Genomic DNA, 27687 nt, shown 5'->3' with positions numbered 1-27687 from the left:
TCATCTGGGGGACTGCGGGCCCACATGCTCCCAGGGACCAGAATCAGTAATGACACTTGGGGACAGATGGGCCTACACAGAAGGCCAGAAGGCCAGGTCAGAGGAGAGACTGGCTGAGGATGGGCTGCAGGGGGCTGCCTGTGAGGCCAGCCATGGCGCTGGGCCAGGCATGCTTCCCCTCCCCCACCTCTCCCAGACTGGGTGGGGGGGGGCGGTGAGTTTCCGGCTGAGGACAAGGAGCCCATTGAGGCAGACAGCAGGGCTCTGTCTTTGCCATACTGTCTTGTTTGTGCCAGACAGGGGCCCGGCTGCAGGCTGGGTCCATGGCCACTGCCCTCTGGCCCCAGCCTCTGACCCTCCCCAACCACACCAAACAACTCAGAGCCCCAGTATAATAGCAAAGACCAGCAGGGAAAGCATGGGTCAAAAGTGATCTCCCCAACTTCCCATGTAGCTACAGAACTTCGCCCCATCTCTTCTGGCCCACATTTCGCAGATAGGAAGGCACCCAAAATAGAGGGTGTATGTGTGTGTGTGTGTGGGGGGGGGGTCAGGCAAGGATGGTGCACAATAGGCCTAATAAAACAGACACAACTCAGTTTGAGCATGGTCCCCTGAGAACCACACTCAGGATGGCTGCGTCAGCACTACAGCATTTGGGGTGTGAGGGCAGACCAGAGGGGTTTAGTTTTTGTCATTTTCTTTTTTCCCCTTTTGATTTTGGTACTCAGAACTTACTCCTGGCTCTGTGCTCAAGGATCACTCCTGGAGAGGCTGCTTGAGAGGGGATGCAGTGGATTTATGCAATGATGGGGATGGAACCAGCGTCAGCTGCACGCAAGGCAAGCGCCTTAGGCCCTGTACTTATGCAGCCCCACAATGCAGTTTCTGGGAAATGGTCTTCCTTGTCCAAGGTCCGAAGACGGGGGAAAGGAGCACAGGTGGAAAGAAAAGGCACTTTATTAAGAAAGCTTTGGCCAAGCCCTTGCCAGGGTGAGCCCATCCTGGGGCACCCTGGTGGAGAGGAGGTGGCCCTGCCGGGGGCCTATAAATACATCTCCTTAGGCCAGTGGGGTGGCCCCTCGGATTCCCACGCATTTGGGGTAGTGGGAGGCCATCAAAACCAGCTGACAGCTGAGGGGCCAGGGCTGGGGGGCATCGGGGTGGGACAGTCGAGCCTGGGAGCGTTGAACCCCTTGAGGAGCAGAGACCAGCCCTCCTCCCCAGGCTCCGGTTCACCAAATGCCCAGCCAGAGGGAAGAGCCTCGGGATCCGGTCAAGGAAAGTAGCCTCCAGCCAGAGGCGCCAGGCCCTGGCCAATGAGAGGCAGCGGGGCAGAAGTGCTTCTGGCCTCAGCCAATGAAAAAGAAGCCCCAGCCAAGTGCAAGCTTGACCAGTAAAAGGTCGTTTCTGGGCAGAACCCGCCCTCGGCTTGGCCAATGGGAAGGGAGATTTCCGCCAACCGCCGAGGCCCTGGCCAATCGGAAGGGGCCTTCCCGCCCGAGCGCCGGACGCGAGCCAATGAGGCCGCGCGGAGACGCCCGGCGGGCGCGGAGCGCGGGGTGCCGAGCAGCGCTGCTAAGCCGGGGGAGTTGCGGACGCTGCTGGGGTCGCCGCCGGCTACAGGGTGGGCGCCCCGGGCCTGCTGGGCTCTCCGGCCGCCTCCCGGCTCTTCTTGCGCGGCGGCTTCTGGATGGGGGTTTTCTTCCGCGGAGTTTCGGGGACGGGCGCGCCGACCGCGGCCGCCTTGTCGGGCCCGGGAGCCTCGGGAGTGGTGGCGGGCGCGCGCGCCGGCGAGGCGGGCAGCACCGAGCGCTTGGCCTTCTGCGGCGGCGCCGGCTTCTCCCGCGGGCCCGGCGCGCCCAGGGCCCCCTCGGCGCGGCCCAGGCTGCGAGTCTTGTCGCGCAGCTCGGCGGCCAGCAGGGAGGCGGCCTCCGGCGCACTGCGCGGGGGGCCGCCCGCGTCCGTGGGCTCGGAGGGGCCCGGCCCGCGGCCTCGCGCCCGAGCCCGGGGCGGCGAAGGCGCGGCGGGCCCCTCCTCGGCCAACCCCGGGGGCCGCGGCGTCGGGTCGCGGGCCCGGGGGCTGCTGGGCTCCTCTGGCCGCGCCGACGTGTCGCTGGGCGTCCGTTTCCTCTTGCTGGGGCTGGGCGCGGTCTCGGAGGCCGGGGGCGGCGGCGAGGGCGCGTGGGCGGAGGCAGCGGCGCCGTGCTTGCCGTGGATCCAGGACACCTTGGGCTTGGTGGCGGGATCGGGGGGCGGCGGCTTCCTGCGCTCGGGCGACGGCGAAAGCGACAGGCCCCCCGGCTCCCCCCGGGCCCGGGCCGGCCGGGCCTCGCGCCGCGCTATGCGCGCATAGAGCGCCCCGCCGGGCCCGTCCTCGCTGCACGCCGACCGCTCGCTGTCGGAGGACGCGGGGAGAGGCGAGGTCTCTTCGGCCGTCGCTGTCGCCGTCGCTGTCGGCGTGGTCAAGGGCCCGGGCGCTGACGCTGTCGCCGGCGTCCCGGTGGGGGCGCTAGGGGCCTCCGTATCCTGGCTCCCTGCCGCTGTCTCTGACGAGAAGGAGCAGGACAGTGACCCACCTGGACAAGGGGACCACCCGCTCAGCTTCCTCTTCTCATCACCTCGCCCTTGCCCTTCTTATCCAGACATGCCCAGGGGGTTCTAGCACTAATCAGCTGAGTTCAGAGCACCAGGGTGCAGCAGCTCAGAGGTGAGGGGCTCCTCCCGTTGGCGGCCTGACTTGGGTCCAACCACATGTGCCTCCCCATCACACCCCAGGTAGGGCAGTGAGTGTCACAGTGTTTAGACTTGACCCTTGAACCCTCGCAGGGCGATTTATGATCCTTTAGGAAGCAAGGCTTCGTAGGATATAAAGCTTCTTGCGACCCGAGCGATAGCAGAGTGGACAGGGATTGATCCCTGGCACCCCGGATGGTCCTCCAAGCTTGTCAGAAATCCCTGAGGGAGCCAGGAGTAAGCCCTAAGTACAGTCAAGTGTGTCCCCGCCACCCCCGACCACCACCCAAAAGGCTCTGATCAAACAAAAAGGAAAATAAAATTACTAGGGCCAGAGAGATGGCTCAAAGTGCTGGAGCCACACTTGGCTTGCTGTGGCTGTCTGGATCCCACTGCAAGTCCGCACCCCAGCACCTGGAGGACCCCAGCTGGGTCTGAGGGGCCTTTTAACCCTGGACCGAAGAATTGAACCTTTGAACCCAGTTGGCCCAATATCACTGAGCATGCTCCTGGCCCTGAATGCTTGGGAGCGAGGGGGGACGGGTGGCAGTGGGTGGATAGGACTCAGATTTAATGGCCTACCCAAGGCCACCCAGGGAGTGTCAGGAGAGGAGGCCAGAATCCCAGCAGTCAAGACCCTTCCTGATGTTTGTGGACAAAGATGTGCCACCAGATCCTCTAGGACCCCCTTCCTATCCCCTCTGCTCCCTTCTAACAAAGCCCAGAGACCTCTCCCCGCAGGTGCTAACCTGGGTCGTGACTAGTAGCAGGAGACCACCTATCTCCCTGGACCATCAGCACCCACCAGCTGTGCCCAGGATGCTGGACCCCTAGCACAGGATTCTTTTGGGCTGGAACACTTCAGTGGGCTGGAGCGAGGCCCAAGCAGAGCGCACTCACCCTCGTGGGGCACGCAGTACACAGGGCCTTCATCAGTGGTGTCGAAAGAGGAAAAGGAGGCCCGGGATGACCAGGATGGTGAGGGCTGCTCAAGGCCCGAGGGTGGCTCCAGGAAGCTACAGTTGAGCGTGTGATCCAGGTCGTGGTGGGCCACTGGGGACAGAAGGAGGCACAGGGGGCAGGAGCCCTGTACTACCCCAGCCTGTGCCCTCCCTGGCCCCCCATCACAAAAGACATGGCTATGACCAGCACTACCCTAGGAGAATCCTAGGCCAGAGAACAGGTAGAGGTGAACCCAGTAAAGAGAGAGGAGAGAACAGCTGGCATAAAACCTGCCAGTCTGAGCAGCCAGGTCCTGAAACGTCCTGATTACAATGTGGGAGAGGCAGCTGGGAGAGAGCACAATGAACCAGGCACATGCTTTGTGTGCAGGAGCCCTGGGCTCAATCCGCAGCACCACAAGATCCCCACAAGCACTGCTCGATGTGGTCCCAAAACCAAAAAGTGTTAGGAAAACAGGCTGGGGGTGTGGGTCAGCGGTAGAGCAAATGCCTTGCCTATGAGGCCCTGGGTTTGATACCAGCACTGCACCCTCCAAAAAGAAAATGCTGGGGAGACACTACTGGTTACAACACCCGCTGGCAAAGGCCTCAGAGCCTTGCTCTGGACCCTGCCTCCTGGGCCCTAAGGAGCTTGAGAGCATTTCTGAGCTCCCTAAGGCAGTGCTCACCCACTTGAACAGGTTGCACCTCCAGGACTGGGCTCTAGGGATGCATACCCCACGAGGGGAGATCCCAGAGGCTGGCTGGCTGACCTGCCTCCCAGAAGGAATGTAAGGAGATCCTGCTGCCACACCTGTGTCCATTGATTCCACACTGCTGGGGACCAAGATGTTATCTTGGGGGATTCTTTACCTCCTCTGATGGGTGTCAGTGCTCAGAGACTGCGTGAAGGAGCACTTCCTGGCACCGGGTAGGGAATTGGGGGTTGGGGGTATGTCCTGCCTGCTTTCCAGGAACTCAGCAGGACAGAGGCAGATCTCAGGTCGCGTGCATCTACAGCACCCCACCAGGGCTCAGAGTGTACCCCCGTGGGTGACATGCCCTACCCAATGCGATCATGCACACCACCCTGCGCAGCGGTGGTGACTCCCGCCTTCCTCCCCAGCCCGCGCCGTCGCGAACGTTCATTGCCCAAGCCCTATGGGACCCCCTTCCTGTCCAACCCTCAGCAGTCTGCGGCGTCGGGAGGTATCCCCGGCGGAGACTCCGTGTCACTCCTTACCTACAACCTTGGGCAGCTTCTGCCTGCGGAGCGGGATCCGGGGCAGCTTCATGCTGATGCGGCTGAAGCGTCCGCACAATCTTTGGGGCGCTTTCTTCCTTCCCAGCGCAAGGTCCCTGCGGGGTGCGGCGGGGAGTGAGGGGGCGGGGTCCGCAAGCGACCCCGCGCGGAAAAACGCACACGGGGCGGAGGCTGGGCGGCAGCGACGCAAAACCACACCCCGGGGCGGGGCCTGGGGGAAACCGGGGGCCTCACCGGCGCGCGGGATCCTTGCCCCGACAGGCGCAGCAGCAGCCGAGCAAGGAGAGCAGCAGCCCGAGGAGCAGGGCCAGCAGCGCGCCCGCGCCCATGACGCCCTTGCGCTGGTTGGTCTCTGTAGAGGAGGCACGGGGTCAGCACGAGTGACCATACTCTGCCCACACTCCAGGCGCCTGTTACCCACTCACCCAGGTGGCAGGCACCGGTGACCGGGTCGCACGAGTCCTCGTGGCAGCTGCAGGTCTGGGCGCAGTCCACGCCGTGCAGCCCAGGAGGGCAAGTCAGGTTACAGCTGCGGGAGCGTGGGGTCAGCGAGGGCCGCAGGCAAGGGCCAAGCCTGAGTCCCGTCTCGGTTGCCAACACAGCAGGACCTGGGGTCTGGCTGGAGCCCTGTGTCAAGCAGGCCCCTCCCCCAACCGTTTCTGGGCCCCTGGGCACTCACTGGGTTCCGTGGACGCCGGGGCTACACAGGCAACGCCCAGACTGGAAGTCGCAGTGGCCGCTGCCACAGTCCGCACACACGAAGGCGCAGTCCTCGCCGTAGGTGCCATTGCTGCACTTGGTCTCACACCTCGGAAGGAGAAAAGGAGGCATCGACGGAAATGGGGAAGGGGAGGGCACTGAGGGAAGAGCCGCTCAAACGTCTGGGATCAAGGGCTCAGACAGCTGCTCACCGGTCGCCAATCCAGCCCGCGTTGCAGCGCGTGCACTTGCCGGTCACATGGTTGCAAGCGTGCCCGTCGCGGCACGGCGGGCAGCGGTGGCCGCAGCCCTCTCCGTAGAAGCCGGTGGCGCACGGCTGGTCGCACTTGGTGCCGTTCCAACCGGGCTCGCAGGTCAGGCATCGGCCCTCGGCCACCGTGCAAGGCTGTTGGCCCTTGCACTGGCCGCATCTGGAGAAGGGAGGGGAGGCTAGGGGCGGGACCGGCAGCCGCCTCTCCCGGTTACCTCCGCCCCCGCGACCCGTCCCTCCCTCCCGCCCTCCCCAGTTGGCGGCCCTTTCTTACCGGCGCCGGCAGCCCAGGCCGTAGAAGCCTGCAGGGCACGGCTCTCGGCAGAATTTGCCGCGGTAGCCCGGCTCGCAGGCGCACGTGCCGTCCACAGGGTGGCAGCGGCCGTGAAAGCACTGGCAGTAGCGCTCGCAGTGCGCCCCGAACGTGCGCTCGCGGCACTGGCAGCGGCCGCTCTGTTGCTCGCAGGGCGACGAGTTGCAGGCGCAGTGATTGTTGCAGCTCCGGCCCCACCAGCCGACTTGGCACAGGCACGCGCCCGTCTGCGGGTCGCAGCGCGACATGGTGCTGCAGTAGCACGCGCTGGCACACTGCGCGCCCCACCAGCCAGGCTCGCAGCGACACACGCCGCTTCGCGGGTGGCACGCGCCGTGCTGGCACTGGCACGCATGCTCGCAGCGTGCGCCCCAGCGCCGCGCGTGGCACGTACACTGGCCCGTCACGTCCTCACATTGCCCGTGCGGGTGGCACACGCACAGTTCCTTGCAGTCGGGACCCCAGAACTGGCGCGGGCACTCTGCAGGGGTGAGCGGAGAGGGAAGGTGGGGGGCGCTCAGGAGAGAGCCCCAGACTCGGCGCGAACCGGACCGCGCGTTCCCCCTCCGCCCTCCGCGCCTCGGGCCCCGCCCCCAAGCCGGAGCCACAGCCCGCATCAGACCCCGCCTCGCTCGCTGGCTCCACCTCGCTGCCCAGGCCCCACTCTCGGACCCCTCCCCAGAGCCCAGCCCCCGCCGGGACCCGCGCTCACTGGTGTCGCAGTTGGCACCGAAGTATCCGTGGCGGCAGCGGCACTCGCCCGGCCGCACGCACACCTCATTTTCCGAGCACGTCGAGTTTCCTTCGCACACGGCTGCGGACGAGAGGGACCCAGGCTGCCTTGCGACCAGCTCCCACACTCTCCCTTGCTCTCCGTGCCCGCTGCCCGGTCCCCGGGATGCCCTACTCACCGACGGAACACTCCTCCCCCTGCTGCCTCCAGCCGGCGCAGCACGTGGGCTCTTGGGAACTGCAGGGGGAGAGAGTGACTGAGCCTGAAGCTCTTTCTCCGGCATCCCGTCCCGAAGGCTCCGCGGAGACCCCCACCAGACCTCCCTGCCTCGGAGGTCGCGGTCTGCCCCGGGAGGCGGCGGCCAAGGGCAATGTCAGGCACTATCAGAAGACTCCCCAGGTTCAGGGGACCATGAGGTCCAGGGCCAAGGACGAAGTGCGTGATTAGCATGGCCCAGGCTGGATCACTGACACCGAATAACCTTCTGAGCATTGCGGGGAGTGATCCTCTTCCCAGAAGGTGGGGGGGAGTGGTCCCAGCATCACCAGGTGTGGCCCCCCAACGGCCCTTCCACCACCCCAAGAAGCTAGGAGTTCCAGCTGCAGACACAGGCGGCAGAGAGCCAACCAACACAGCTTCCCTCTCCAAGCCATCCCGGTAACTAAGCCCCACTAAATTCTTCCGTGACCCTCTTCCCATTCACCAGACCTGTAACAAAGAGAAACCAGGAGGAGCAGCACCGTGAGGGGGCTGGGGAGATGCCTATGCCTGCGGGACCTGCTCAAACCTGATGGTCTGGAGCATCCCTGGGTGTTTGTGGATCCACCTGTGACACGACCTGGACAGCTTCAGGACAAGGAGGACCAGGACACACCTTGATGCTCAGCAGGGGCCAGGCACCAAGATGGGCAGGATTGTGTTGATGCAGTGAGGTGTCCACTCCTGCTGGCAGTACAACCTGGAGCAGTACAACCTGCCAGGAAGTCCCTCCCATCCCCACCTCCATCAAGAAATGAAAAACTAACACTTGGGGCAAGGAGAGATTCGAAATTCTATTTATACTTCAAAAAATATATCTTATTTATTTTGTAGTGCTGGAGATCAAACCCATGGCTTCCACATGCAAGGGGTGTGCTCGCACTGCCGAGCTATACCCCCAGCACCCCCTCACCCCCGGTCCAAATTTCCTTAATTTGATTTGGCTTCGCAAGGTACATGATGTAATGGTATAAGAGGTCAAGAAATTGCTTAGGGATGGTACAGTTTCTGCAACCCTAGACTGATGCAGGGTATGTGGACACAAAGGTTTGGAGGTCCTGCTCGAGGGGACAGGGCACATGAGTGACGCGCTGGGCTGGACCCACATGAGCACAGAGCTGCGGGGGTCTCACACATCTGTGAGGCAAAGGAAGGAGAGAAGAGGCACCCAGGCTACAGATTCAAGGGCCCCAATGGACCTAAAACGTCTGTGTCCGAACCCTAACGATACAGCAACAGCTGACACTTGGCGGGGAAGGGGCATTGAACCACACCCAGCTGTGCTCAGGGTTTATTCCTGGCTCTGCCCAGGGATTATTCCTTATGGTGCTCAGGGAACCATATGGGATAGAACCTGCATCGGCCACATGCAGGGCAAGTGCCTTTGTAGGAGCCTGGTGTTAGAGCCACACCAAGCCTACCTCTGCCACTTGCCTTCTGAGCTTCAGCTTCATATGTATAAATAGGGCTGGAGAGAGGGAATAGGGGATCCGGTGCTTGCCTTATGTGTGGCCGATCCCGGTTCAGTCTCCAGAACTGTGTGCGGTCCCCCGACCACCACTAGACTGAATGAGCCCTGAGCACCAGGCATGATTTTTCTTGCAAGTGACCAATCTAGGTTCAATTTCCAGGACCCCATATTATTCTCACCAGAGTAACCCCTGAGCAAGCCCTAAGTACTGCTGAAGGGACTAAGAAAGAAACCCCAAAGTAAATAAGAATAAAAAGAGAGAAGGAAAGCGGCTGGAGAGATAGCACAGTGGGCAGGGTGCTTTCCTTGCACAGCAGCCTATGTGGGTGTCCCATATAGTTCCCTAAGCACCACCAGGAGTAATTCCTGAGGGCAGAGCCAGGAGTAACCCCTAAATATTGCTGGGCGTGGGGAGAGAGAGAGAGAGAGAGGATGAGCGCAGGGGGTGTGGGTTGAGCACATGCCCTACACACAGGAGGCCAGGGCTCTATTCCCAGCACACCTCAAGATCCTCCATGTACTACTGGGAGCACAGAGGAGGGAGTAGTTCCAGGTATTACCATAAATGGCTTGAGAAAGAGGTGATGTGTCAAGTGTGTGGCACAAACTGTGAGTCCCACTAAGACTGCTCTTTGCTTCCCTGCCATGCTGGACAGGCTCCAGGAAGTCCCTGGGTCCACCTGGCTTCCACAGCAGGGTAGACACCAGGCTCCACCCTAGCAGGGTAAAGCTCAGGTAAGTGACTAAGAACAGGAGTGTGGCTAGAGGAAAACCTCCTTCCCTCCGAGAAGTGGCTGGCAGACAAGCGGGGCTAGAAAGAGCTCGAACCCCTTAGAAAAATGAGATGGAAGGTGATCTGGACACCGGGCAGTTTCCACACCTCAAAAGGCCTTGGGGAGCCAGATGGCTGTGCTGCAGGATGCCCCCGGGCCCACCCAAAATTGAGGGTAGGGCCAGAGTGCATGCTTTCCATCCCTGCACCACTGCCAGAGTGATTCCTGAGCAACAAACCAGGAAGAGCCCCTGAGCACCTCTGGGTGTGGACTCCCAAAAGAGCCTTACTGAGAGTACGCCGGCTTTTGACTATCACCCTCCCTGCAGTCTCCAAATGGGTCCCACCTTCCACTCCCAGCCCCCACCCCCATTCATCTGCCCATTCATCAGGGCCTCCTGCCCCTCCCTGTGGCTAGACTAACGCCCAAGTCTGGAAAAGTGGGTTAAGCTCTAGCCCCGCAGGGCTCCTCCTGCACTCAGGACCACATCCCAGGTACCGTGAACCCCCACCTCCTCTCCTCAGGGAAGGCCCATCCTGGTTGCCCCTCTCAGTCAGGTCACCCTGTAGGATAGAGCTCGCACGGAACCCCAGCACTGCTCCCGGACTCACACACAGGAGGGGCCGTGAGCGCCGCTGCTGCCTCTTGCACACACAGTAGGTGCGAGAACATGGTCGGGTGCCCGTTCTCCTTAGTAGGACGGGGGGGGGAACCTCCAAGGTGGACAGAGATGACTCCCCTCTGGGAGGGCAGTGCCCAGGCTGCCCAGAGTGAGCTCCCACCCGGTCTCTGTCATTGCCCCCAAACAAGATGAGGTGGGTGCTGGCACCAACGGCGGGTCGGGTCTACAGGGGTCAAGCGACTTGGCCAGGCGCACACAGGAACAAGGGGCGCACCGGGACCCCAGCTCCGGGCTACTGAGTAAGGCCGCCTCGGGAGCGGGATCCGTGCCACCGGGTCCCCCAGCTCCGATGCCCGTCGGGGAAGGAGGGCTGGCGAGGCTGGCGGCGGCGGGCAGGCGCGGCCCCGCCCGCCGCCGCCACTGCATTCCTGGGGCCGGGGAGGCCCGGGAGGCGGCGGCGGCGGCGATGCGAAGCAGATGGCGGGCCAGGCCGGCCCCCGCCCCGGAGGCGGGGCTCGCGGCGGGGAGGGGTCTGCGCGCCGCGGGAGCCGATCTCGGAAACCCCGCGCAGCCCCCTCCGCAGCCCCTTGTCTGCTGCCACCGCCGAGCCCCCCAAAGCGGCCTCCCGGGGCCCTGCCGCTGCGGGCGCCCCGACGGCATCTGCCCGGAGCCCCCCGGCTCGCTTCTCCAGCTCCCCGCTCGCGCCGAGCACCCAAGTCCCGTCACCGCAGTCCCCCGCCCCACGCCGGCTCCCGCCTGGCCGCGGACGCGTCCTTGACCTCGCCGTGGCCTCTGACCGGCCTGCCAGGCCCCCAGACCCCGCGCCCACGCCCGGCGTCTCCTCTTCGCCCTCGGTTGAAGGTCGGAGACCCCAGCCCTTCTTCGGCAGGGTCTGGCCCGCGTCTGCCCCGCTCCGGCGTTTCCAGCTCGCTCCTCGTGGCGCCCCACCTTTGCTCTGTCCCTTGCTGCACCCAGGACCCCCCCCCCCCGCCCGGGGGCGCCGCCTCCTGCAGACACGGTGCCCAGCGCTGTCCGAGCCCCTGCCCGGAGCCGCGCTCCATCGCCAACCCTCCACCGCCGCGCTTGCTCGTGCTGAGACGCGACACGGTCCCGCAGAGCCGCTCCCAGTTCGCGGGGCGCCGCTCCGTCGCCTCTCCCCCCCTCCCGACGCCAGCCGCCTTCGTGCAGGGGCCTTTGCACATGTCGCTCGGGCGACTCGGCCGCCTGCCGCAACAGGCTGGCCCACGGCTCCCCTTTTCTAGGAATGCAGTCGCGGCCGCGTGTCACCCACGACACTCCGCTTGCCCTCCGCTGGCCACGAGCCCCGGTATCCTCGGGAGCGCTGCCGTCCCGTGCGCCCCGGCTCCGCCTGCGGCAGAGCGGCATCGGCCGGGGGCCCCAGGGGCCGGCGCACTGAGCTGCGGCCGCGGGGAGGTCCCGGGCGCCCCCCTTCCCGGCCACCCCCACGGCCCGAGCGCCCCCCGCGGCCCCTCTCCCAGCCAGGCCGGGCTCCTACCCGGGCGCGCGGCACACGTTGCGGCCGCGCGGGTTCAGCTCCTGGGGCGCCGCGGGGCCGGCCAGCAGCCAGAGCAGCAGCAGCGGCGGCGGCAGCAGCGGCGGGCCCCGGGCTCCCCGGCGCCCCGGCGGCCCGGCCCCCCGGGGCCCTGCGCCCTCCATGCGGCGCGGGGCTGGCGCGGGTGCGGCCGCAGCGAGAGCGGCCGGAAGCGGAGTGCGCGGCCGGGCGGGGGGCGACAGGAGGGGCGCCGGGCCGGGCAGGAAATTCCACATCGGCTCCCTGATCCCCGGCCAGCCGCGGCCGGCCAGGCGGCAGCGCCCGCCCCGCGCCAGACCCCACCCACCCTCCGGCCGCGCCGCCGCCCCTGCGCGCAGCCCCCGCCCCTCGCGGCCGCTCGCAGACTTGCGGGGGTTTGGATGCAGGAGGCCCGGGGAGGGAGGCAGGGGCGCGGGGCCGCGGGCGGAATCCCCCCGCCCGACGCCGCCTCCGGCTCCCGGGGCACCCGCGGCGGGAGCGACTCCCGCGCGCTCCCTCGAGGGCCGAGTCCGCCCGGGACGGCGAGGAGATGTGAGACCCGGGCGGACGCCCCCGCCCCGCCGCCCGCCCCCCAGCGTCCCGGATCCCGCCTGGGCTGGGCGGCCCCGCACAGGGCCCGGGTCAAGGCCAAGAGCCTCCGTTCCAAAAGTCCTCTAGTGCCCGCTGAGTGCTCAGCTATTCTTGGCGCGCTGGGCACCATCGAGAGTGGCCGAGGCAGCCCGAGTAGGGTGCTTGAGGCCTCTGATTGCCTTGGTATAGCCGAGAGGCCCTGGGGGAAGGGGGTCCGCGTGGGGACGGGGCTGGAGAAGCCCCAGCAAGATCCAGGGGCACAGCCATGACCCCTGATAGAAGCACAGAGCCAGCGAGGCCACCGGAGACCTCTCGGACTGACAGCCCAGGTGCTTGTCACAGGATCAGGGAGGGTCAAGGAGCCCACGAGAGGGATTAGCCTGTGAAGACTGTGGGGAGCCCCAAGAGGCAGAGTCTAGAAGGAGTGTCAGGGCAGGGATAAGTGGGAGCTCCAGGCAACCAGGAGGGTAGGTGGCCGGGAAGGTGGTGGGACCTAGATGGAAAGGGAACAAGGTCTAGGAGCAGTGGCAGGGAGCAGAGGGGTGGCCTCAGAGCACAGAGAGCAAACGCTAGTGGGGGTGGGACAACCAGCGGCCCCCAGGCCCCAGCAAGGATGAGCCCTTTGAGGACTTGGCAGCTGGCGGTGGGAGGGTCTGGGGAAGACAGCACCTGCTTCTCTTGGGGAGCAGGTGACCTGGGGCATCCTGGGGTGAGGGAGCAGGTGACGAAAGGACTGAGGTGGAGGGTCCTGCCATGGCGGGAGGGAATTGGAACAAGGACTGCAGAAGGCCCCATCCCTAGGCTGCAACCTGGGACCAAGGCCAGTGCAGGGTAGGCTGGCAGGGGTGGGGAGAGCGGGATAGGGGCTTCAGCCTTAGGACCCTCTCCCCGGGGTGCATGAGTTCAGGAGCAGTGGGCATGGCCAGCAGCAGGGTGGGCTGGAAGGGGCAGTTTGCCCATATGGTCACAAATGCAAACACTCCTTAGTACAAGTAAATAGGCCGGCCACTTCTGGGCAGCTTAGCCTGGGCACACCTTGGGCCAGCAGCGCCCTCCTGTCTCTGGCCTGGCCTGTGGAGCCCCAGCTCAGGGTATACCACTTGATTCTCACTCTAGAGGGACAGATCCCTGGACTGGAGGAGCCCCCAGGACTCAGTTCACAAATGCACCTCAGACTTCATCTTTCCCCTCAGACCTGCGGGTCCCCCAAATTTCCATCTTTGTAAAAGGCTGGCATTCTGGAGGATGTCCCCCCGCAACAGCAGATCACCCATGGGGTCAGAGCTCTTCCCTTAAAAGCAACTTTGTCTTACTGGCGCTGGGCCACGCCGGTGGGAATAGGTTTTGTGCCTTGGCCTGTTCCCCCTGGCAGCCCAGTGGCCACCATCCTCCAGAGGCCACTGGACAATCAGGTTTGGGTCCGCAGTGACGAGACACACGGTCCTCATGGAATGGGGATGGATCCGGCCCTTCCCTCCACACTCCAACGAAACCCTGAGTCGCCGCCCACGAACGGCCTCTCTGGCTCCTGATCATGCTGCTTAACGCCCATGATCCCAGAGACTCAGAAACTAATCTTGGAACCCAGTGGCTTTTGGCAGAAATGCATCCGGACCCTGCAGTAGGTTACTGTCGCTGGGCCACCACAGGGGTGTTGTCCCTTCTCCTGCTACCCCTAGGTGGCTCGGTGGCCGCTATCCTCCAGAGGCCACTGGACAGTCAGGTTTGGGCCTTCTGTGACAAGACACATGGGGCCTCACGGGATGGTGGTGGCGTCGGCCCTTTCCTCCCCGTCCCAATGAGACCCCTGAGTCGCCACCAATGAATGGCCTTTCTGGCTCCTGATCAAGCTGCTTAATGACCATGATCTCAGAGACTCAGGAACAAATCTCGGAACCCAGCAGGTTTTGGCAGAAATCCCTCCAGATTTAAGGGTTAAAATTTTGGAATTTCAAAATCTCACAGCCACTACTGCAGCCATGAGACATCATATGTTACTCTTTTTTTTTTTTGCTTTTTGGGTCACACTCTCGATGCACAGGGGTTACTCCTGGATCTGCACTCAGGAGTAGTTACTCCTGGCAGTGCTCAGGGGACCATATGGATGCTGGGAATCGAACCCGGGTCGGCCACGTGCAAGGCAAACGCCCTACCTGCTGTGCTATCTCTCCAGCACCCATATGTTATTCTTAACCAGCAATAGAAAACAAATTGTCTACTGTTGCCTTTTCAGCAGATCTGAGTGTTGGGGTAAAATCCCAAATAATAATGGTGGGTCTGGTGTCAAAATATTGAATGTGATCAAAGTAGAGAGAGAATAATGTGGAAATCATCTGCCCCACAAGTAGGGAGAGGGTGTGGGATGGGGGTATACTGGGGTCTTTGGTGGTGGAGAATGGGCACTGGTGAAGGTACGGGTGTTTCATTGTATGACCGAGACTTAAACCTGAAAGCTTTGTAACTGCTCTCACGGTGATTTAATAAATAAAATTATAAAAAATAAAAAGATACTGTATCTGTAATTTATTTATTTTAATATGTAGGAGTACTGCTATTTATTCAGCCACTGATTAGCTGATTGAATTGGGCATGAACTCCACCTTACTTTTTTTTTCATAGTTTTATTTATTTATTTATTTATTTTTCGTCTTATATTTATTTATTGAATCACTGTGGGAGAAGTTATTAAGCTTTCAGAAGAAGTTACTAAGGTTTAAGTCTCAGTCATACAATGATCAAACACCTTTCCCTTCACCAGTACTCAATTTTCCCCACCAAGAACTCCAATATACCCCCCTCATACCCCTCCCAATGCCTGTGAGGCAGATAATTTCCACTCAACTCTTCTCTACATTGATTACATTCATTATTTTGACAAAAGATGCACCATTATTGTTTAGAATTTCCCCCCAACAATCAGAATTGCTGAAAAGGCATTGTGAAATACTTTGTTTTCTATAGCTGGTAATTAGAATCATATAATGTTGCACGGCCACTATTGCAGCCGCGCAATTTTGGATTTCTGCAAAGAGCCAGACAATTACGAGATTGGTTTCTGTGCATCTGATGTTATGACTGTTCCAGAGAGCCGCTCATGGGGGGCAACTCAGGACCTTGGTAGGGAGTGAAGGACAAACCAGTACCGCCCCCTTCCCATGAGACTGCAGTTGCCCCGTCACAGCCCAGCCGGCTCATACCTGACATTCCTATAAGCTCTGAGGCGGTGGCCACCTTGCTGCGGGGGGGGAGGGGGAAAGGCGGAAGGGAGCAACACCCTTTCCCTCCTGGGGAGGCATGGCGCTGTAGTTTACCACATGGTCCATTCACTTTTCTGCCGCAAGCTGCTGGGCTCTGGATTAAGTCCTTTTGCCTCTGGAGCCATGACTGTGCCGGAGAGCTACTCGTGGGGGGCAACTCGTGACCTCGGTAGGACGTGAAGGACGAGCCGGTACCGCCCCCCTTCCCATGAGACTGCAGTTGCCCCGTCACTGCCGGCTCATACCTGGCTTTCCAAAAGGCTCTGAGGCGGTGGGCACCTTGCTGCTGGGGGAGGAGGGGAAGGCAGAAGGGAGTGACACCCTTTCCCTCCCAGGAGGCATGGCGCCGTATTTTAACGCATGATCCATTCACTTTTCTGCTGCAAGCTGCCGGGCTCTGGATTAAGTCCTTTTGCCTCTGGAGCCATGGCCGTGTATGCAGTCCAGATGCATTTCTGCCAAAAGCCGCTGGGTTTCGAGATTTGTTTCTGAGTCTCTGGGATCATGGCCATCAATCAGCTTGATCAGGAGCCAGGGAGGCCGTTTTTAGGCGGCAACTCAAGGTCTCGCTTGGATGGGGAGGAAAGGGTCAGTTCCACCCCCATCTGGTGAGGCCCTGCGTGTCTTGTTACTGCAGGCCCAAACCTGACTGTCCAGTGGCCTCTGGAGGATGACAATCACTGGGCCGCCAAGGGGAACAGGCCAAGGCATGAAACCTATTCCCACCTGGAGTGGCCCAGCGCCAGTAACCTACTGCAGAAACACATTTTTGCCAAAAGCCGCTGGGTTTCGAGATTTGTTTCTGAGTCTCTGGGATCATGGCCATTAAGCACTTCAATTAGGAACCAGAGAGGCCATGCCTCCAATTATATAACTGAATTGGAGGTGGTTTGTGGGCGTGTCTCCCACACACCTAACTTTTGGCCATTTACTTTCTTGGTAAACTTTGCCTCAAGTTTTTGGGGTATGGTCAAAGGCACAGCAGCAATTTTGGGGTATCTGAAAGTCTGATGGTGTCATCAGGCTGCTGATGCACTCGCCTCATAGGTACAGATTGACCTGCTGGCGGCAAGTATCTGTAATTTAAAGTTCTTTAAATTTAATGGGTTGCAGGTAACAAGAGAATATTAGTAAATTTTGAAATAAAAAAGTATATATTAGAAAAAAAAGCAACTTTGTCATCTCATCCCCATTGCTCTCGGATGGTAACTGTGGCCAGGGACTGGAGAGATAGTACAGTGGGCAGGGCACTTGTTTTGCATGTGGGTTCAATCCCCAACATCCCATGTGGTCCCCCCAGCCTCACCAGGACTGATCCTTGAGCATAGAGCCAGGAGTAAGCCCTGAATAGTACCATTTGGTGTCTCCCAAAGCAAAAAGAAAAAAGTCAATAAAAAGGACTGTTCCCAGCCCGAGCTCAGAAACTCCAGACATTCAGGCAGTCGATGACAGTCCAGAAATCAGAGGTATCAAATGACTCCCATGCCCCTTGAGAGACCGAAAGGCAAGGAAGGAGTGAGCAATAGACTCCAACCGGGCCTGGAGCCAGGGAATTAGAAAGCAGAGGCAACTGTAGGTAGCTGGGCACCTTCAGACCTTCAGTTGTTGCCAGTGTCCCAACAGGCTCACCCGTCCTGGCCAGGATGGCTTCCTAGAGGTGCAGATTTTTCAGGCAGGAAAGGGCTGAGCATTTGAGCAAAGGCATGAATGCAGAATTGGCAACGTGCCCAGCTAGAGGGCTCAGGCTGCCCAGTTCTCGAGACAGGAGGTGGTACGGGAAGTGTGCTTGAATGCCAGGCTGCTGCCCAAATCCCTGGCCCTGTGCCAGGACTTGCCCTCTACTCTACCCTATACTCCCCTTGGTCTTATACGTCTTATTTTTAAAATTGGGGAGGTGGACTCCTAAGCAGTGCTCTGGAGGCCAGGAGCAACTCCTAGCGAATTCTTAACCAGCTGGGCTGGGAGTGCAACATGAGGGCCTAAGGATGTTGTGCTAATCAGACCATGCAATGCTGAGGAGTATTTGGGCTACTCCAGTGTACTTGGAGGCCTCTAGAGCTGCACCTGGAGATGCTCAGGGTCCAGGCTCAGCTACATGCAAGGCACATGCCTTAGTTTAGCCCCAAACTATCTCTCCAGTCCTGTTCTATTTTGTTCAAGTGATGAAGATACAGAATTAGGTAGGATTCAGGATTTGTCTCTGGAATGATGCAGCCTAATAAACTTCTCAGATCAGTGGGAACTTCCGCTGGCTGAGAATTGCCTGTCTTCCGGGCTGGAGCTGCTTCCTGCAGTCACACTACAGACAGTACTTGGCCAGGTTAAAGGCAAGGTCCCATGACACCCACGACCACAGTGCTCTTCCAGCCAAGCAGCAGATCTCTCGGAGCCAGGCCAATGTCGGCATTGCAGGTCCTGCCTACGATGCAGATGTATTGTACGATGAGCAGGAACCGGAAGTTGAGGACTGCCTGGAGGACGTGCAGAATCATTTGCAGGTGAGATTGGCTCAGCAGCTGCAGTTGCAAGGATTGAGGTGTCTCCAGGGTGGTGGGTCCATCTCCCGCTGAGGCTGGTGTGGACTCACAGTCCATGCTCACCCACATCCTGCCCAGGAGCCCCTCTTGAGCTCTTGGTCCCTCCCAGCATCTTGCCAACAAAAACAGAGTCCCCAGATCTGCAGTCATGGCTCCAGCTCAGATCGCCAGGCTGGCAAGCAGCAGCCCCACAGTCTGGAAGCCGAGTAGAAGGTGGTGAGCATCGGGGGCTGGAGCTATAGCACAAGCAGGCAGGGCGTTTGCCTTGCACGTGGCTGACCTGGGTTCGATCCCAGGTTCTCCGAGCACTGCCAGAAGTAATTCCTGAGTGCAGAGCAGGAGTAACCCCTGAGCACTGCTGGGTGTGATCCAAAAAGCAAAAAAAGAGAGAAGGTGGTGAGCATCAAGTTGCTGATCCCTTGGTAGTGGTAGAAATGATACTTATATGGGGGGGGGGGGGGGGAGAAGCCACATCCTGCTGTGCTCAGGGCTTACTCCTGGCTCTGCACTCAGGGGACCGTATTAGGAGCTGGGCATCTTACCCACGTCAGCCATGTGCAAAGTAAGCGCCTAACCCACTGTACTATCTCTCTGGCCCCATAAATGACACTTTGGGGGGTGGGGGTTGGGCCATACCCAGTAGCACCCAGGGCTTCTGACTCAGCCCCAGGGTTCAAGGCAAGCACCCCTGTACTATTTCTTCAGCTCCTCAATGATATTTTCCAGGAAAAGGTGACTTGCGAGTGAATAGGAGTGCCTGCTTGACCCTCCTCTCTCTCCTCAGTGCCTTCCCCAGCCCCTCTGTTTTTTTTTGTTTTTGTTTTTTGCTTTTTGGGTCACACCCGGCGATGCACAAGGGTTACTCCTGGCTCTGCACTCAGGAATCACTCCTGGCGGTGCTCAGGGGACCATATGGGATGCTGGGGATCGAACCCGGGTCGGCCGCGTGCAAGGCAAATGCCCTACCTGCTGTGCTATGGCTCCAGCCCTCCCCCTCTGGTTTTAAGGTGGTCTTCAGGGACTACTCCCACTGTGGTGCTGGGTGGGGGGTTCATTCCCGCTGGTGCTCGGGGGGCCATGCGGGCTGGGGATCAGACCCAGGGCTCTCACAAGCAGCACGTGCTCCTCCCTTTGAGCCATCTCCTCAGCCCAGCCTTATAGCGCTTTTGGTGGGGAGGGAGGAGGGAGGTGTTGGGGACCATGTCCAGTGGGGTGATCACGTGGTGCAAGGCAAGCGCCCTACCTGCTGTGCTCTCCGGTCCCCCACTGTCACAGTCATAGCCCCCCCCCCCCCCACCAGAATCTCCCACAAACCTGTGTCTGTGTCTCAGTGGCTCTAGGGGGCTAGAGGCCCCAAGCTAGGCACATGCCCGGCCCTGGGGTACACCTTTGGCACTGCTCTTCTCCGCAGGGGGTCTGTGAGAAATGGGGGCTCCCAGTCCCATGGGGAGTCCTGCTTGAGTCTGTCCCAACCCCTCAGAGCCCGGGGAGCCCATCCTGGGGAATGTGATCCTCCTGTCCCACTGGAGTGACTCACCAGGGTCTGTTATGGGATTGCCACCCCCAGGTGTAAGCACAGGGTGTCCTGCTGGGCTTAAGGAGCGGGGGCACATTTCCTCAGGGTTAGGGGGGCCCTGCACGGGCACTGGTGGTCTCATCTCCCTCCCCAGTCCTCAGGGTTTCCCAAAGGGAGAGCCCAGAGAGCTGCCCACTCGTGCCAGCTGGCCCCACTCCTCCTCCTGTGACAGCAGGCCCAGGGCTCAGAAACCCGTCCCGCATGCACCACTCTGTGCAGGGGCCAAGGGAGCAGGCCTCAGGAGGTCACGTCACACCCGCTGTGGGCCAGGCAGGGCTGCAGGAGTGGTGGCTGGCAGGACGGATTGATGACCAGATGCCACCCAGCTATGCAGGCACGGGTGCCGGGACCCCAACCTATCTATCTGCGGCACCAGCGTGGCCCTTGAGGTGCTGTAAGGGACCCAGGAAGTGCAAAGGGCCCGGGAACAGGCCAATGGGTCTGGCCGGACTTCAGAACCTCGCCTCAGCCTCAGTTCTAACATGGGCCATGTTACCAGGCGCTGGGGCTGCTTGCAGCGTGGAGCCAGACTCTTAACTGCAGCTGCCGGATATCCAGAGAGCAACTCCAGAGACAGTGCTCCAGGCAGGTGCTCCCGACGTGGGCAGATTTCCAGAGGTGTCCTTTGAGCCAGTGCTGGACTATGCTCTTCCCTCCGGGGGCCACCCTCCCCCTTCCCCCCAACTCCTGGCCCTGGAAATCTGCTTCCTGCCACAGCAGCTGGCCAGCTGGCGGCCCCAGCGGCGGGGACAGGCGGCAACAGGAAGGGAGGCCACAGTGACAGGAAAACCATTCACACACCTTTTGTAAGACGATTTATTTCATTTATCAACAAGGTGGAGTGGAAGAGCCAGCTGTGGGGGGAGGTCATCACTCGGGCCAGTCTGGTCACTCGGCTGCTGGCAGCTCTCCGTCACACGAGTCCGGCTACAGGGCAGGCCAGCCAACATGTCCTTCAGAAGGGGCTTCGGGGGCCACTGTCCCCTTGTCCAGGCCCTCCCAAGAAGGGTGCCTCCTCCACCCGGCAGGGACCAGAATGGGGAGCTGGAAGTCCCAGGCAGCCCCTGCAGGGGTGAGGGGGGCTGGAGGGCAAACAGGGGAGCACTGCCCTCCCCAGAGCTCCCCACTGCAGGGAAAACCAGAACCCCACCGATACCGATACCGACTGCAGGTCCCCAGGGAGGGGAGTCAGAGGAGGGAAGGGTGGGAGGGTCACCCGCAGCCTGGGGCAAAGTACTCTGGCCTGGGCCCCGCTGCTGCCTGCTCTTGGTCTAGTCCTCACTGGAGTTGTCGAATTCCTCCCAGTCAGAAACACTCATCACCTCGGAGGCAAAGTCTGGGATGGCCTGGCTGTGGTTGGGGGTCCCCCGGGGCGGCTCGAGGAGCAGGGAGCGGGGCAGGGTCAGCACGCAGGCGGCCAGGCCCGAGATGGAGTTGTCCAGCTGGGGCCCCTCCTCCCAGCAGTCCTTCTCCAGGTCGTAGATGTGCACGTAGCCCGTGCGGCTCCCGCGGTTGTGCGAGCGCCCGCCCAGCACGTAGATCCTGTTGTCCAGGACTGCGATGCCAGGCTCGCCGTGCCCCGCTGGCAGCGGGCAGACAGACGACCACTGCCCGGAGGTGCAGCTGTAGCAGGCCACCTGCAAAGCCAAGGCCAGAGCAAAGCAGGGATGAGGGGGCCTGAGCTCACAGCGGATGGTCTGGGCCGCAGGCGTGAGGGCTCCTCCCCGCCAGCCTCTTGCTGCTTCCCACATGCCCCAGTCACCACTTCTTTTTATCTCAGGGGCAGGGAGGTCACAAGAGGTGCTCAGGGGGCCCAAGGGCCCCTGCTCACGATTCTCCACCAATGAGGCCCAGAGTTCAATGTGAGGCTTGAGGATGTCGTGCTGCTCGGGCCCTGCAGTGCCGGGGGTCACCCAGCCACTTCAGTGGAGCGAGGGGGCTGGGCAGAGCCCAGGGTCATGTCCAGCTGTGCTTGGCCGTGGGAGGCACGTGGTGCTGGGACCCAGCCTGGGTCAGCCACGTGGAAGGTCAGTGCTCTTAACCCCACTACCATTTCTCCAGCCCTAGAAGCGAGGGGCATGGTGTTGTGAAAAGAGTTGGTGTTCATCAGCAAAGTGAGTATTCTGGGAGGACATTTTAGTGTGACTTCCTTTTATTTTTTATTTATGTTTTTTGGGGCATGGGGTGGGGCACACCTGGCGATGCTCAGGTATCACTCCTGGAAGGCTTGGCAGAGCATATGGCGTGCCCGGGATTGAACACTGGTCTGTGCACGCAAGGCAAGTGCCCTACCCACTATACTATTTTGCTGGCCCCAGTGTGACTTCCTTTTAATAAGTACGTATGTTGTGCTGTCTTATTGTAATAAGTTAAAAAGCAGACTCCTTGGGCTGGAGCGATAGCACAGCGGGCAGGGTGTTTGCCTTACACGTGGCTGACCCGGGTTCTATTCCCAGCATCCTATATGTCCCCCAAGCACTGCCAGGAGTAATTCCTGACTGCATGAGCCAAGAGTAACCCCTGTGCATCGCTGGGTGTGACCCAAAAAGCAAAAAAAAAAAAAAAAAGCAGACTTCTATTTTATGGCCCCCCCAGGAGTGATCCCTGTGATCCCTGAGCACAGAGCCAGGAGTAAGTTCTGAGCACTTCTGGAGGTGGCCCCCAAATCAACACCAAACAATTCCCCCCAAAAAATCAGTTAGGACCAAGGAGAGAGCACAGACGCTACGGCGATGGCCGTGCACGCAGCACACCTGGGTGATCCCTGGCAGAGCCTGGAGGAACCCCTAGCCCTGCTCCATGTGGTCCCAACACTGCCCAATTTTATCATTTTTGGGTTTTTCTTTTGGAGGGCACATCCGGTGGTGCTCAGGGGATACTCCTGGCTCTACACTCAGGCTCCATACCCTGGCAGTGCTCAGGGGACCAAACGGGATGCAGGGAACAAACCCAGGTCAGCCGTATGCGAGGCAAGCACCCTACCTGCTGTACAATTGCTTCGGCACTGGTGTTATTCTTTTTAAAGACTGAGATTATGTTGTTCACAGTACTATTAATAATAGTTTCTCCCAGTCTGTTTTTAAAACACACACACAGGAATTAACCTTCCACGAGGGATGGAGTTCCCACAGGCTTGCCCGAGTGCCCCATCGGCCCCCCTCACCTGGTGCACATCCTCCCTGTAGCCTGCGTCGTTGTTGCTCCCCCCAATCACATACAGCTTGTCCAGGAGGGTGGCCATGCCGTGCCAGGCCCGCCGCACGGGCCCGTCGGCCAGCATGTGCCAGGTGTTGCTGTCCGGGTCATAGCACTGAGTCTCCTTGAGGTAGTCGTCACCCCGGCGGCCACAGGTGATGTACATCTTCCCCTCCAGCGTGGCGCCCGCATGCGCGTACACCTGGTGAGGCCAGAGAGATGTGGGTGGGGAAGGGCACCCCCGGGACCAAGGGGGCGACCGGGGCCCTAACAGGGGGCTGCTCAGCTCCCTCAGCTGCCCGGGCGGGCTCCATGACCCCTCACAGCCCTGCAGGAACGCTCCCCAGGTTCTAGCCAGACACCTGCTCTTCCCTCCGCCCAGTAGGAAACCATGGACACAGCAGGAGCCTCTGCATGTCATGGGATCCCCCAAGAGACACCTGCTGGAGATGTAGCACAGGGGGTAGGGCGCCTGCCTTGCACACATTTGACCTGGGTTCGATCCCAGCTTCCCATATGCCCCCCTGAACACCACCAGGAGTAATTTTTGAGTGCAGAGCCACGCTGAGCATCGCTGGATGTGGCCCCAACCCTCTCCCACCATCTTCCCCCCAAAAACAAAGACACCTGTGAGGGTGAATTGCACCAACCCAAATGCTGTTATCAGGGCTCCTGACCCAAGAGAAGAGACAGCACCTTGGGAGACACCAGACCCACTGCCACATAGGTCGGGTGACAGATCAATGGAGCCTAGACACGGGCGAATTCACAACGACGCCCACCTACAGCTTCCATGATGCAACAAAGCATTGCTACAATACCACTTCACGAAAAGCGGAAGAAAGTGAGGGCCAGGGAGAGGCCTCCCAGGACTGGGCGCTTTCCTTGCCTGTGAGAGCCCCAGGTCTGATCTTTGGCATCACATGGTCCCGTCATGTCCCCCACTTTCCATTGCCCCCAGCACAGCAAGAACAGCTGGGAGTGATCCCAGAGTACTAAGCTGGGAGTGACCCCAGAGTACTGAGCTGGGAGCAGCCCCTTGCTCCCAAGTACTGCCAGGGGTGGCCCCCAAACAAAACACAACACAGAGAAACAAAAAAGTGAGATGCAAAATCAAGCTCAAAGGACACTGGCGCTCTGGCAACAGGTGCTGGGAGCAGGAAAAGGAGGACACCCCTGACTGCTCCGGATTTCCTCCCCAGACCACAACCTTAGAGCTTCCTGCTGCACCTGCAGTCCCCCTCCATGCCACTGCTCGGGATGCCGTGCCCGCCCCCACCTCCGGGATCTCCTCCCCGAGCCTCCCGAACCGGCTCTGCACAGGCCTCCACCCATACCCAGGGCCTTGCCAGCAGGGCACTGATAGAAGAAGCCCTGGGGTTTGTGGAGGCTCCAGGGCTGGTGTGACAAGTCTGGTCACAAAGGCTGCGGGCACACACCAGGCTGGGACATGGTTACAGGCAGGGTCAGGAACTGTGGCAGGCCTAGTTTCCTATCAATGGGGTGGGGAAAGCTGTTGATTTAAAACTTCTCGTTTGGAGGAAGTGTAGGCTGACACATAACGGTGAGAAGTAACACAGAAGCCCTTCACCCTTCACCCAACTTCCCCATGGCGAAGAGCTTCTCAAACTAGGCTGGCAGGACTTGGGAAGTCGAACTCATCTCTGCCCCCACAGGGTCCTGCACAGCACCATTTATAGCCACACTCACATCCCTCCTGCCAAAACCCCCTTATTTTGGGGGGAATTGGGCTACACCTGGAAGTGCTTGGGGACTCGCCCAGCAGTGCTTACTGGTGATTGATCCGGGGCCTCTAGCGTCCCCTTCCTCACACTGGGTCACCACTGATCTGTTCTCTATTCCTAGCGTTTTTGCTACTTCAAGAGACTATATGAACAGGATCTTAGATGAGGTGGGATTCTTGAGACTGGCTTTCTATACCAAACTGGAGTGCACCCAGTTCACTGCATGGACCCACAGGTTGCTTCTCTGGGCAGAGGCCACACTCGGTGGTGCTCAGAACTCAATCCTGGCTCTGTGCTCAGGATCACTCTTGGCAGTGCTTGGGAGAACATATGTGGTGCCAGGGATCAAACACAGGTCGGCTGCGTGCAAGGAAAGTGCCCTTCCCGTTGTGCTCTCTCTCCGGCCCCAGTTTGCGCCTTTTCATCCGAGTTGTCTATCTCCCAAAAACTGCTTAGCATTTACATGCTGAAGGACACCTGACTCGTTTCCAATCTCTGTCTATAACCAATAAAGCCACCATAAATATGTGCAGAGTGAAGTTTTAATTTTTTTTTGTCTTTTTATGATACAAGGAGGGGAATACCAAGCAATGCTCAGCGGGCCTCTTGGCAACTCTTGCCCAATTTGACCAGCAGCTCAATGTTTGGGCCTGAAGATGTGGTGCTGCTCAGGTCTGTGGCTTCAGGAATTGCCCTGGCAGTGCAAGTCTCCAGGGCTGAACCCAGAAATGCTCTAGGAGCCAGATAGGATGAAGCCAGGGTTGGACACGTGCTGGACACGTGTGCTCACCACTGTCCTATCTCCAGACTCCAAGGTTTTCATTTCCTTTTTTATTTCCTTTTTGGGCCACACCCAGTGGTGCTCAGTCAGGGTCGACTTCTGGCTCTGCACTCAGCGATCACTCCTGGCAAGCTCGGGGGACCATATGGGATGCTGGGGATAGAACCCGGGTCAGCCGTGTGCAAGACCTGTCCACTATACTATCACTCCAGCCCCACGTTTTGCTCCAAATATTTCTAGTTTATTGAAGCAGGAGCTCAGACTGATGATATGAGTTTCTTTTCTTCTTTAATGGCTACTTTCAGTGCCATAAATTTTCCTCTTGGCACACCTTCTAGCTAGGTGTCAATTTTTTTTTAATAGATATTTTGACTTTTCATTTCCATTCAGTTCAAGTTGTTAAATTTTGTTTTGGTCTCCCAAGTGCCTGGGAGTGATCGGCCCACTTCTAGGGAGACTTGGCCAACTGGACAGGTTGGTTACAAGGAACTGAGAGCATGCAGAGCTGCTTGGGTTCGGCCAACCTGGGGACCACCAGGGCTACCCCAGCAGTGCCCAAGAGGACTCTAAGGCTATACCTAGCAGTGCTTGGGGGCCCTGGGGCTACGCCTGGGGGCCCTGCTGTGCTGAAGATTAAATGGAGTCCGTAGCCCTGGGTCTGTCTGGCCCGCAGGTGAGCCTGAAGTGCGGGTCAGGGCTGAAGAGAAGGTTCCACAGGCTGAACATGCTTTGTGTGCTGTAAATCTGGGCTCCATCCTGGGCACTGGATGGCCCCCAAAGCACCATCAGGAGGGGCTCTGGAGCAAAGAGGAAGGAATGACCCCACATTGCTAGGTGTAGCGCCACCCCACAGACCCCCAAACAAGTCTGCTTCTGGGGCAAGAGAGATGAACATAGCCAGTAGGACTCTTGTCTTGCATGCAGCTGACCCAGGCTGGCACTCTGGAATGACTCCGGGTGGTGCCTGCGAGATCATATGGGATGCCGGGGATCGAAGTGGGCCAGCTGCGTGCAAGGCAAACGCCCTCCCCACTGTACTGTTGTTCCAGCCTCCACGAGTCTTTTCTTTAGTTTTCAAGTGTTTGGGGATTTTCCTGTTACCTTTTTGCTGGTGAATTCTAGTTTGAGTTTGTTTTGGTGGACATATTTGTATGACAATTTTTCTCTAGGATTTTCTAATTTTTATTTAAAAAGAAAAAAACAAACCCAAAACCCAAACTGCCTTTCTGCTTCCCTTCCCTGTTGTCGCAGTAACCAGGGGCCGCACCTGCCCGTGGTGTTCACACGTCTGGCTGCGGCGCCCACTGGGCTCACACACAACAGGGCGCAGGGTGCCAGCGGGCACCGTCAGCAGTGCTGCCAGGATCAAGCTTGTTGTAATGGGTGGCACCAGGGATCGTGTTCCAGGTTTCAGAGGCAGGAGAGGGGGGATGGGCTCAGGGACCGGCCCTGCATCCTGCCAATCTGGGGTGACTCCCCAGCACCACCACAGTCCCCAGAGCCCCACCTGGGGTCAGCCTTGTGGACACCCCGTCCCTCTGAAAACCCCCTCGTCCAGTACCGAAGGACTCTCATGTTTCTCTCTGCCCACTTCCCATTTCACTTTCGACATCCAACCAGACACTTTCGGTGAGTGTCCGCGGCAGTTCTCTGTCATGACATTCTGGGTGGAAACTTGTCTCTTCTCTTCTATGTCTAAGCCCATGTATGTCCCCTTGGTGAGTGACATGGCCAGCAGAAGCCCCTTTGCCAGGATCTTTCCTTCTCATTCCCTCTCTGACATGTGGCCTGCCAGCAAGTCCACTCAGTTTGCCTCCCAAGTTACGCCTTGAATTCTCTCACTGCCTCCTCCTCCTCCGTGACCTCCCACCAGCCTCGACCCCCGATCCCCACAGCTCTCCTGCTCCTCTCCACAGGCACGTCGCACACTTGCTCTTCCTCAGAGTAGCCCGGGTCTTTTCCGCTCCGAAAGGCCACCCACCTTCCTTTAGGCCGCAGCACAACTGGCCACACCCCAGCTGTAGCTTCCCCAAGCTGTTTACTGAGATCCAGCCTGCCAGGCCCAGCTCCCATGCAGATCCCGGTGTGCTTAGAACCTACTTCTGGTTCTGGACTCATGCAAGGCCGGGATTGAACAGGGGTCAGCATAGTGCCACATGCAAGGCACCTTACCTCCTGCATTATGTCTCAAGCCCCCTGTGGGCATTCTTTTTCATTTACTTTTTTGTTTCGGTTTTGGGGTCACAGTCAGCAGTGCTCAAGGCTTACTCCTGACTCTGTGGGACTTGGGGGTACCATATGGGGTGTCACGGATTGAACCCGGGTTGGCTGTGTGCAAGGTAAGTGCCCTATGTGCTGCACCATCTCTCCAGCCCTCCTTGGGCACTCTTTCA

At 59.8% G+C, this 27687-nt stretch overlaps 2 protein-coding genes across 2 annotated transcripts in view; both read right to left on the bottom strand.

Moving 5' to 3' along the window:
• Window positions 1-1568: 1568 nt before the first annotated feature.
• On the bottom strand, window positions 1569-11758 carry SCARF2 (scavenger receptor class F member 2). The gene is made up of 11 exons (XM_056120689.1): window positions 11598-11758; window positions 7136-7194; window positions 6937-7038; window positions 6186-6705; window positions 5853-6071; window positions 5621-5749; window positions 5367-5470; window positions 5176-5293; window positions 4921-5036; window positions 3637-3789; window positions 1569-2549 (listed from the first exon to the last, which is right to left on the bottom strand). Exons 1-11 carry the CDS (start codon window positions 11756-11758, stop codon window positions 1621-1623), a joined length of 2610 nt encoding a protein of 869 aa, XP_055976664.1. The 3' UTR covers window positions 1569-1620.
• Window positions 11759-20737: 8979 nt separating this feature from the next.
• KLHL22 (kelch like family member 22) overlaps window positions 20738-27687 on the bottom strand; it is a 41179-nt gene continuing 34229 nt past the window's right edge. Inside the window, exons 6-7 of the mRNA XM_056120699.1 lie at window positions 22737-22970; window positions 20738-21210 (exon numbers count right to left, since the gene is read on the bottom strand). Coding sequence (XP_055976674.1) covers window positions 20845-21210; window positions 22737-22970 — 600 coding nt within the window. The 3' untranslated portion in view covers window positions 20738-20844. The remainder of the gene's footprint in view (window positions 21211-22736; window positions 22971-27687) is intronic.

Source organism: Sorex fumeus, unplaced genomic scaffold, assembly GCF_029834395.1.
Source record: "Sorex fumeus unplaced genomic scaffold, SorFum_2.1 ptg000043l, whole genome shotgun sequence".
NCBI lineage: Eukaryota > Metazoa > Chordata > Mammalia > Eulipotyphla > Soricidae > Sorex > Sorex fumeus.
The sequence above is the reverse complement of the archived record's forward strand: the minus strand, read 5'-3'. Positions and strand labels throughout refer to the sequence as shown.

Bases quoted from the DNA above. Each gene is read 5' to 3' on its own strand.
- SCARF2 (XM_056120689.1), bottom strand. From the start codon at position 11,758: ATGGAGGGCGCAGGGCCCCGGGGGGCCGGGCCGCCGGGGCGCCGGGGA. The intron at 7,039-7,135 runs GTGAGTAGGGCA...TCTCGTCCGCAG, and splicing joins GGGGGAGGAGTGTTCCGTCG to CCGTGTGCGAAGGAAACTCG. The intron at 5,750-5,852 runs GTGAGCAGCTGT...TCTCCTTCCGAG, and splicing joins GCGGGCTGGATTGGCGACCG to GTGTGAGACCAAGTGCAGCA.